We start from the raw sequence: 11663 nt of genomic DNA, 5'->3' as shown, positions 1-11663 counted from the left end.
TATTTTGTATAAAAAAAACTACAAACTTTTACTGTAAAATTATATTTTTTTACGAAAAAAAAAGGGTGAAAAAATAAATTTGAACTGTTAATGTAGCTAATAAATTGAAAAAACGTATTAAAACTTTTTAAAAAACAGAATGAACTGAAAATAATTGACATAAATTAACATAAATTGTTTTAGTTATAAAAAAATTGATTAAGTTTTATAAAACTAAAATACTTATTTTAGAAAAAAAAGCTTAGTGAGTAGTTAATAATAACTCATTATAACACTTGCTTTTTTAAATAGTTAATATTAAAAGTTGAAATATCTTATATCATTATTAAGCACTAAAAATTATATTAGCACAAAATGATTGTTAATAAAATATTTAAAAGCAATTTTAATATAATTGATAAGAAAAAGATAAAACGTAACAAAAAAATCCCGATATTCATGGAAAAAAATTTTTGATTCAAAGTTACTTAAAACAAAATCTAAACAAGTAACCTTGTTAAAAACTGTATCACAAAACTCTAAAAAAATTACAAGTAATTCAAATCTTTTAATTAAGTACATATTTGCAAATTTTGTGATATCTTAATTTTTAAGTTGACTTAAAACTTTGAAAATTACAACATTTATTTTTTTTTACTAGAGCTAATATTAGTATCTCCTTTTTATTTCAAAATTTCATTTAACAAACCAATCAACTCAGTCAAGCTTTTCATCAAATTGTCGTCACCATCGTCGCTTCGCCGTTGCTCTTTTGCCTGCTTATCGTAAAATTCCTCCGCCGTATAGAAGACGACTGCAGCTTGGTGCTTTTCCAGAACCTGACCACAACGGCGGTGGCGACCCTGTCGAACCTCGAGTAGATCACGGGGTTCAGGGCGCTGTTGATCGGCAGGAGCACGATGGAAGACAGCGGGTGCACCACCCCGGGAAGCTCCCTCCCGCTGTAGCTCATAATGGCAAAAGCGATGATGGGCACCCAGCTGATGGCGTCGGTGACGATGATGAAAATTATCCTCCGCTTCAGAGTTTTCGTCGACTTCGTTATCAGCCTCTGCTGCTTCTCGGTGCCCAGCATGGGCTTTTTGTTGTAAGTCAAGAAAATGTAAAAGTACGTCGTCGCGATGAACAGGAGCGCGACGAGGTTGTACGTCACGATCGCGAACGATATGTAGAACTCGGGGGTTTCCCGCGAAAACAAGTCGGGGAAGCACACGCCCGACGAGCTGTAGTAACCGAACTCCCTTATGACGTTCACCCTGCGCTCCGGAAAATCGTGCAGAGTCGAGCTCGAGTTGAGGGCGTTCAGTATGTTGCGGCTCACTTGGTTGTATTTAGTGTAAGCGTCCTTGCTGACGTACTGCCGGTTGAAAAACATGTTGGGCTGGACGAAGTAGCCCTTGGTGAATATGTCCGCCCTCCATATGGGCAGTACGGCCAAAAGCCCGGCGATTAGCCATGAGAGCAAGCAGAGGGCGTGGATAAGCTTAGCGCTGACCTGGTTTGACATGAACGGGCGGAAGGTGACGTACAGCCTCAACCCCGTGAGCAGCACAAGAACGTTCATGGAGGTCTGCGAGGAGACCATGGTCAGCACGCCGACGAAGGTGCACGCAGACGAAGAACGCCACCGGTAGTCGTGGAAGCAGTAGTCGCCCGAGTACTCGTTCGACTTAACGCTGACCAACAACAGGGAAATCCCCATGACTAAATCTGCTGCGCTCAGGTGCGAGATAAGGAGTGTGTTGGCGTACGGCATCGAGTGGCGGCACCTCAGTTTGCTCAACTTCTTGAAGTGGAGGCAGATGGCCACCGAGTTAGCGGCCACCGTCACCACAGCGCTCACCCACACGAACTTGCGCAGGAAGTTGTTCTTGATGAGCTCGCGCGGTGACGACAAAGCGTCTGTCTGGCACTCGTCCGACCGGTCCTCGCAGTCCTGGTGGCCGTCTAAATACTTTCCCCTGGGTATGTACTTGTCCTCGTACCAGCACTTGAAGTGGGTCGAGTTGGGACAAATGCGCTCGTCGCGAGAACCCATGCAGTCGACTTTGTAATCGCACACGCTGCTCAATTCGGTGTTCTGCATCTCTCCGTTGCGGCAGTCGAAGCGCCATTGGCAGATCGAGCTGTTTTTGATGCTCGCGTCGCAATATTCGTTCAGCTTTCGGGAGCATTGCTTCGTCAGTTTCGTGTAAGTCTTGTCTCTTGCGTTTAAAATTATGTTTTTTTTAGATCTGGAAGGTAAGTTGTTTTCAAGCCGGTCTTCGGACTGTAAAAAGTATAAAAGTCTGGTGCACTCTCTTTCGTAAACTTCTTTGGAATGACACAAATCCATCCATTTTTCTATTGACGTGTTGACGTGCTTCAAAAAAACTTCGTTTCTGCATCTCGTGGAGCATTCATCGTCTTTGTTTGCACATTCGACCACGCCATCGCAAAATTTTGCGTTTTTGTTGAAATTTTTCGGGTCGTTTTTAGTGTTTATTACGTCATAGTCGAGGCACGTGTAGAAACTATTATCTAGCCTTATGTCTTCATTGTGAATAGGTTTCATAGTTTTGTCATTACAACCAATTTTGCTTTCATCACACAGAGTAGAGTTCATGAAAGGATCTTTTGAGCTGACCCTCAGGAAGGTTTCGTTGCACATCAAATTTGTTTTGAAGTTCTCGCAAACGCATTCGTCGCTCAAGTCGGCGCAATCAACCTGCCCGTCGCAAACCTGCGCCTTCGAAATGATCGTGCTGCCGTCCAAGCAGGTGATGCAGTTCTCATCGTCGCAGCTGTCGCTCCCATCCGCGCACACGCTCATCTTGTTCTTCAGGTAGAACTGCGGCACGAGGACTCTTTTCAAGTCGCTCCTCTCCAGCTCCACCTGGCACTTGAAGCCGGGCAGGAACTCCGTCTTCATGTGCGAGCCGTCCTGACAAACCGACTTCTTGGACTCGGTGTGCCGGAAGGTGATCGACCACGGCACCGGGTCGCTCTTCTGCGATCCCAAACAGGTGAAGAGGAGGGGATCTTCACACAGGTCGGTCTCGTCGCTCGCGTCGTCGCAGTTCTGCACGCCGTCGCACAAAAGCTTCATGGGGAGGCACCGCTTGGCGTCGAGGCAGGAAAAGTAGCCTTCTAAGTGGCAGTTTAAGTTCTTTTGAAGCTCGTCGGAGCCGGAGGGACAGTCGTCCACGGAGTTGCCGACCCACTCGATGGGGATGCACCTTCCGCTCTCGCACTCGAACTCTTTGCGTTTCAAACATTTGAATTCAAGCTGATTTTCGTCGCTCGAGTCGTTGCAGTCCGAAAACCCGTCGTTGACGCGGTACCTAGTTTTTACAACCTGATTTTATTGAATGATTTACAAAAAGTTTTACAATTATATGAAGATAACAAAAAACCCAACGATAATAACAAAAAAAAACATTAAAATCCTTATTTTTTTAAGTTTTTGAGTATAAATAATTTGAATTTTAAGTCAAATTTATAAATACCAATTTAGAGAGATACACATTGTAGATTTATAATTTATTAAATAATTTTGACACTGTTTCGACTTTTCATTAGTCATTTTCAAATAAAAAGCTGTGCAAAGTAACTAAAAGTTAGTGTTAAAACAACTAAACATAAAAAATAACTTAAATAATTAGATATATCTATCAGTTTTATATCAAAACTAAAAGTTACAGTATAATTACCGTTTACATAAGTTTTTATATATTGTTAAAAGGAAAATATACATAACTAGTCAAAAACAAAAACTTTTAACAACATATAAATTGTAATGTAAAAGGTAATTATACTGTAATTTTTAGTTTTGTTATATAACTGATAGATATATATCTTATTATTTAAGTTATTTTGTATGTTTAGTTGTTTTAACACTAATTTTTAGTTACTTTGCACAGCTTTTTATTTGAAAATGACTAATGAAAAGTCGAAACAGTGTCAAAATTATTTAATAAACTATAAATCTACAATATGTAAGTCTCTAAGTTGGTATTTAAAAACTCCAACATCCCCTCCTGTATCAAACTTATAAAGTAAAAATTTATAGTTATTTTATCAAGATACCAAAAGTACTAAAAAATATATATAAATGGTTAAATAGAAACTTAAAGGGAAAAAAAAGTATGCAAAAATAATTTATAATAAAAAATCAGCACATTAGCACATTATTCAACAAATCGTTATCTAAAAAACCTGGGAACGCAACGACCGTTCGCTCGACATCGAAACTCGAGGTCTTTGTGGCACTCCAAAGTGGTATTTTCGTCCGTCTTGTCTTCGCAATCGTGAAGACCGTCCGTTACTCTTTCTCGTGATATACAGATGTTGTCACAAGCAAACTCGAAATTTTCATTGCATGCAATCATGACGTTGGTTTCGTCACTAAAATCTGGATCCGACTGTATTAAAGACTGTATTGTAATATTTAATGTTTGGATTTTTAATTTTTGAAAAATGTATTAAAATATAGTAAAAAAAACTGACAAAAGTATAAAGTTAAACTAAGGAAACGTACACTGCTTTAACATTTAAAGAAAGGAACAAACACTTTGTTTTAGAAACATAAAATTTTGTATCAATAAACAATAATAAAAGTTAGTTTTCTCCTTTCTGAACTTTTGATAATCATTTTTAAATTGAGTAAACTTCAACAAAACAACACTAAAAAAACAAAAAAATGGTTTCGTATTATACTTAACATTTATTGAATAAATTATTGAAATTAAAAAACAAAATTAAAACTGTAATTAAAACAAATAATTAAATCAAGTAAAACTTTAAATAAAAATCAATATTAAGTTGCTGATATAAAAAAAAAATTAATTTATCATAAATTTTTTTTAATCTTAAAAAATTTCACCACTATAATTTATTATTTGTTTTAGAAGTATTAGAAATTTAAAAAAAATTTATTCATTAAGCATTATTTATTAGCATTGGTGCCTTCCAGTCTTGGACAGAACATTAAACTGTATCCATGGTGTATGACGCGATAACTGAAAGATTTTTGGTAAACCAGGTCTTTGGAACAAAATTTTTGGCGCTTTTTTTTGTCGTTTAATAAACAATATATATGTATATATATATATCTTAAATATCCTAAAACTGAAAAATTTCAAACGAATAAAACTTTTTTTTGCAAATCGGTACTCTATTATTTTTATTTAAAGTTTAATAGTTTTTATATATCTTGTTTTTTTTTATCATCTCTATTGCAAAGAGAAACCCTACTTTTTACTATAGAAAATAGTAAACAAAAATGAACAGGTTCTTTATCTTTATTATTAGTTGAATTAAATTGACCGAACTGTTTTACTGCTGTGTAAAATAGTAAAATAGAGTGCATCAAATGTCAATAGGTTAAATCTAATAAAAGTACAACAAATATTAATCACCTCTGTTATGCAGTCGAACTTTCCGTCATTTACAAACTTTCTAGGCAAGCAGCTCTTAGTAATTTTGCATTCAAACTCGTCTGGGTGACATTTCAAATAACGTTGCGTCAGAGCTTTATCACAAAAGCTTTTATTTCTTGCATCACTTCTTGGTATACATAGTACGCTATTGAATATTGATTTTTGCAATAAAATGAATTTATAGTATTTATATCAAAATGAGAGAAATCTAAGGTTTAATTTCTTTGTAGTAGTATTGATTATTTAATATAAACAACAGTTAAATAAAACAATACTTTTACGCAATTAAACAGTTTACACAGGTAGTTTTATAAACTACTTTGATTTAAAAATACAATTTTTTTATAAACCAATAATTAGTTTTGAAATACTTTTTAATTAACTAATTATAAACTTAAAAACTTTTTTGAAATAGTTTAATTATTTAGTGCTTGTTATTATCATAAACACTATTTTACGATTAAATTTCTAACAGACAAAATAAAAGGTTAAAGATCAATATTCCTAAATTAATAAAACTCAATATTTCTACCAGTTTTCTCTATAGATTTATTTCGTAAAAACAATATGTATCTATAGTATATAAGTAATATATACTAGCTTAAATGGAGCTTATAAAATGGTTATCAAACTGCTTACTAATTTTACTTAAGGAGTGTATTAAATTAATTGATTAGTAGACTACTAACCACATCAGTAGAGATTTAAGTAGGAAATTAAAAGCTAAACAATCTGATTGAAAAAAACTAAACTAAATTTCGCTAAACTAGAACAAACCATAACTGCTTTGTGAAACAAACAGCTTTATTAGTTGTTTTTTTTTTGAAAGCACGTAGTTTACAAAGATTTAATTTACAGTATACGTGATAGAAAAAATTAAAAAATATTTGATATACTATTAACTTACAATACAGACAGCTTTTTTTTTTGGTGAAAAACTATAAATTATAACTAAAGTCTTCGTATTCTCAAAATCATAGACAATGCTGTACTATGTATTATTCTGTTAAAAACAACTTATCAATTAGAATACAATTTATTTTTGAAATTGTATCAAAAAATAATTAATGTTAGAATTTGTAAAACTTATATAATGAAAACTTACAATTGATAAAATTTTAGCTAACATTAACAATGCAATTTAAATTTTAAATGTATTGTTAGCATTTATTTACTTATTAAAGTATATTAGATAAACCATGAATATAACTTAAATTAGTAACAGTGAAAAAACTCATTGTACATTTTTTGACTAAAATTGTAGAATATAATTATAATATTAAATTTTAAAAATATAACCTTCATTATTAAAAAGATTTACTTTTCATAAAAATAAAACCATAGTACTTTTCAATTAAGGTATCGATTTGTGACAGACAGGTATATATTGAGTTAAATTTAAATAAAAAATTGTTTAAACGTCCAAAAATTTACCGCTATTGGTAAACATTTACATTGCAGTACAATATTTTTTGAAGACGAGGTTGTGATTAAAATATTTAAAGTAACTGAAGTTTAAAAAACATAAACTTTATCAAACATTAAAGACTTTTTAAACAAAACTGTAAACCTATGTAGTTCTGGTTGTTTTATTGATGTTATAAGTGTATTCTGTTGCATTTCTATTAGATCAATTTCTAATCGAACTACTTATTCAAATTTAAACCTTTTTTTTGTAATGTATTTTAATAAACTTTTGAATTTTTTAATTTTCAAAACTAATTTATATGAAAGTTATGTTAGTCTTAAATGTTTTATTTAAAGTTTAATTTGTACTGTTTAAAATCATAGAATACTTGTTTTTTACCTAATGTGTACTAGCTTGCAATATAAACAAAAATTTTTGCATTTGTTTAACACTAAACGTAATAAAAATATGTGATCTATCATTTAGCAAACACAGCTAATTTCAAATACTAAATACTTGCTTAGAATGATAACTTAAAAATGTTAAAAAGAACCTTCCAAGTTTTTATAAACCTTTAAACTAGTACTTTTTAAAGGTAAACAATTTTTTAATACCTAACTTCAACGTTTAAATATTTTGATACTTCACTTTGCATTTTCTGAGCAACTACTCGCTCATAACTCTATTTATGTTTAAAACTTTCAAACTAACAATCCATCCCACGGGCAAGCGATTTCTCCGTCCAAGCACCTTCGTTGTCCCTGCTTAAGGTCGTTCGGGTTCGCTCGGCAGTTCGTCGCGAACTTCCGACGGGCGCAGATATCTTCGTCGCCATGGAGACCGGCGATAAATTCGTTGGGGCGGCACCTTTGGTAACCGTCTTCGGGTCGACAGGGTTTGCTTGGGTTGTATTTTTCCCAGTTGTATTGTTCTATGTAAATTTTGTTTATAAAACTTTTTTATGGAAAAAAATACAAAAATTATAAAAGCAGTTATCCCACAGACTGAAAGAAACTTTATTGAATAAAACTAAAATTTTGAATTAATTGCTTAAATAAGATTAAAAATTTCTTAAATTGAAAATGCAGATTTGATTCTTGCCTTCAGTCAATACTTTTGCGTCTATATAAACTTTTGAATATTTAATGTTGACTTTGAAAGCTTACTATACTACACTTTTTTTCACTTAGCTTTAGTGATTTATATTGATTTATTGAATTTTTTTAATTAATAAAGGTCTAATTTACTTGTAAACAAAATTAACAACTACCTGTTTAACGCATAAACAGCAAAAGCATCATACATTTAAGTAGCTATTATTTTTAGTTCGTGTTAAAATTTTTTAATGTTTAGTTTCAAAAACAAAAGATTAGCTTAAAATATGTACTTAAGTGTTTTAAAATTTTTAAATATATTAATTGAATTATAATTTTATTTTAGACAAAACTAAAACTGACCTTTTAGTACTACAATTCTCACAGTAGTAAATGAAAATAATAGCAAAAGATTCCAAAATACAATTTTTGACATTTTTTTATTTTAATTATGTAATTTTTCTTTAAATAAAGTACTGTATTATAAATGACTTGGGTTTTACGTTTTACATTATTTAACATTTATTCTTTATTATAATCAAAAATTTTAATAATTATTTTACTTTTTTGAGATTATAAAGAAAACCAGTTTAATTTTGCTCTGAAAACAAATATGATACTGCTGATTAAAATTCTTTTTTATTCTTGACCTCTATATTTATTTTTATCTATACGAATCTTTTATAGCAAATAATAGCAAACTTACAAAAAACTATCTAAAATTAAAAAAAAAAAAGGAAACTTTTGTGTATGTGAAAACTACCTGACAGTTGATAATAACCATTAAGTTTGACTGTTTGAAGTTGTATTTTTATAAATTTGTAAACAGATGCTAAAGAATGTTCGCTCATTTCCGCTGTCTTTACAATTTATTGCAATTAAATAACCTGACTACGAAAATAAAACAAGTTAATTATTGTCATTTCTTTTGCTTAAACTAAAAACATACGTTCAACTGTTCATTTTGGTCTACAAGTCTTGTAAAGCTGTGTATTGCACGTATGTTTGTCGTAAACACTTTCAAGTTCAGTTCAGTTGTCGTGAACGTGTGTTACTTTTAATCTGCATGGCATGTAGTGTGGTCTGTGCACTTTTCTTTTCTGCTCTCTCAAACAAAGCAGAAATCAGTATAAACTCCGTTTTCATCGACTGCAGTCTGCGCGAACAGTTTTGAAGACTCTGCGCATATTTTTAGTGCGAACCAAAACATAACTTAGCAGCTGAAGCGTTTTTGTGTGTACCCAAAGTCTTCCTGGTGAGTAAGTCGTAGGGTGGTTTTCAGTTTATGTGTTTGTGTGTGCTCAAAAACAACAAATTGTGATACTAAACGACCTTGAAAGATCGATGTAAAAATGGAAAATACCAAACAGTGATTTATCTAATTAGTTTCGTCATTTCATAAATGTTTCTCTGTCGCAAGCGTTCGATCAATTTTTGCTGTGAATAAAAATCGAACATACCTAATAGACACAATTAAAAGTTTTACTGTTTTTAGTTTTTTTTCTGTGAAAAATTCTAGAAGTATTAAAAAAAATTGTTATGAATTTTTTATAAATTTTGTATATAGTTAATGAGCGTGAAATTACAACCAGTTTCAATTTACTATGTGATAGGAAATTATTAAAGTTGCTTCATTAACATATAATCAACTTTTACTTCACAAAATAAACAAAAAAAACTTAAACAAAAATGGTGAATTAGAGTTTCTTTTTTATTTGTTTGTTTGTTTACAATAAGTTTTTAGGAAAACTTATTTTTATGTAAATTCATAGTTTTTAATTATCAATTACTAGAAACATGTTTATCAAAAGTCTGTGATTTTATATACTTATAACATTTATTTTTCGAAATATTATATATTTTTAAAAAAGAACTTACTGATTAACATTCTACGTCACGTGTAAAACTTTAAGAAACATTCAGTAAATCTTTTTATTAAGGTACTATTTTGTTTCAAAACTAAATACTTTTTATGTTATATTTTTTCTTTTTCTACTAGAAGATAATTTTTAAAATACTTATACTAAAAAAATGTTTTTCTTTGTTGTATAAAAATCCAATCTACAAAACTGTAAATCTAAGATATTTAGTCATTAAAAAATACAAGCTTTATAGTACGAGTTACAAAAAGTTAAGATTCTACCAAAACATCATCTTTAGAAAAGTTCGTTTTCGTATATAACAATTATACTTAATCTGTAACAAATTCACTGGTATTACTTTATATGTTTGATATTTTTTTAAAATTTTTGGTGAACATATTTAAAAATTTCAAATACTTTGAAGACTTAAATGAAATATTATCTAACTTCATTTTCACAGCAAAATATTGTGAAGTTTTATCAAGTATTCGTGCTTACCCTTTCGATTCGTAATAATACATTGCTTTATATCAAATTACCTTCAAGCACAATGGAAAGCTCGTAAGTCGCGTGTAAATTGATTTAATCTCCAGGATAAGTTATGAACTTTTGCCAAACTTATCCTGTCGTCAAAGCTTAATTATCTTAGATTTCAGCCCAGGGGAAAGCTGACTTGAGCGTGAAAGTGTTAAAAATTTATCGCGTTTTTGTGATAAGAAGTATTTTTTGCCTAAGTGTAAGTCGGTTTTAAAAGAAGTGCGGAAAATCTCTAAATCACCTTTTTCTAAATACTCATTATAGCTAATTGTTTTTTTAATTTCGCTTATGCAACTTCTGCACTAAACTATTATCCCAAAAGATTTAGCTAAAACATTTTAAAAACAGATTTGCTTTTTGTCTAATTGGATGTGCGTTTCTGTAACTTCAAGCCTACTTTTTAATTATTTATTTTAAAATAATTCTATGCTTTTGCAATTGTTTTTTCTGCTTTGATTGCTTATTAGCATATTGATAATTGGTGTTTTTAAGTCGTTTCCAGATGTTAAAAAACATGGGCATTAGCTTTTATTTTAACTATATTTTGATTAAAAAGTTTAAACATAACTGACTCATTTTCGAAAAAAGTTTATTTATTAATTTCGTTTAGCTCTCTTCAGAATAACATTGCTAAAAACTATGAATATTGTAGAGTAATTTTAGTTATATATAATGAATTTGAAAAGTCTAACAAAAAATAGTTACGTCATAAAAGAATAACATTGCTAAAAACTATGAATATTGTAGAGTAATTTTAGTTATATATAATGAATTTGAAAAGTCTAACAAAAAATAGTTACGTCATAAAGTATAAAAGTCTGTTTAAAGTTTAAAAAATAGAATAGAGCTGTACTGAACTAACTTGAAGTAATTTATAAGACAAAATTGCTAAAACAAAAACATTTAAAATAGTAGAAATTTTTACCTTAAACTAAATTAAATAAAAAGCACATTAAAAAATACGACAATAACGACAACAAAAATAATACTACTAAAGACCCTATTTGTAAAGTTTTAAATTGTAAAAATCTCTTTGTTTGCAAATTTTTGGCTCGCGAGATCTAATAAACAGAGATTCTAGAACTGAAAGATGGTAGGTGTTTCTAGCTCGGGATAGGATTTCAAACCTATTATCCAGGTAGTTCTCGGCACAAACAGGGTTGTTGAGGAGGTGCTGATGAATAGATGACTGTTCACCTTTAGGCTTCACGTCGTCATTAAAAATAAACCTTTTAAGCTTTTTCGTTACATGCAGCATGTAACGAAAAAGCTTAAAAGGTTTATTTTTAATGACGACGTGAAGCCTAAAGGTGAACAGTCATCTATTCATCAGCACCTCCTC

At 31.0% G+C, this 11663-nt stretch overlaps 1 protein-coding gene across 1 annotated transcript; it reads right to left on the bottom strand.

Annotated features, from left to right (window-relative positions):
* Window positions 1–352: 352 nt before the first annotated feature.
* LOC145849691 (uncharacterized) lies at window positions 353–8387 on the bottom strand. The gene is made up of 5 exons (XM_082954710.1): window positions 8286–8387; window positions 7540–7759; window positions 5400–5565; window positions 4198–4403; window positions 353–3323 (listed from the first exon to the last, which is right to left on the bottom strand). Exons 1-5 carry the CDS (start codon window positions 8356–8358, stop codon window positions 713–715), a joined length of 3276 nt encoding a protein of 1091 aa, XP_082810836.1. The 5' UTR covers window positions 8359–8387; the 3' UTR covers window positions 353–712.
* Window positions 8388–11663: the final 3276 nt, after the last annotated feature.

The sequence above is a fragment of the Thalia democratica genome, chromosome 2 (assembly GCF_965202585.1).
Source record: "Thalia democratica chromosome 2, ktThaDemo2.hap1.1, whole genome shotgun sequence".
In the NCBI taxonomy this organism is placed as follows: domain Eukaryota; kingdom Metazoa; phylum Chordata; class Thaliacea; order Salpida; family Salpidae; genus Thalia; species Thalia democratica.
The sequence above is the reverse complement of the archived record's forward strand: the minus strand, read 5'-3'. Positions and strand labels throughout refer to the sequence as shown.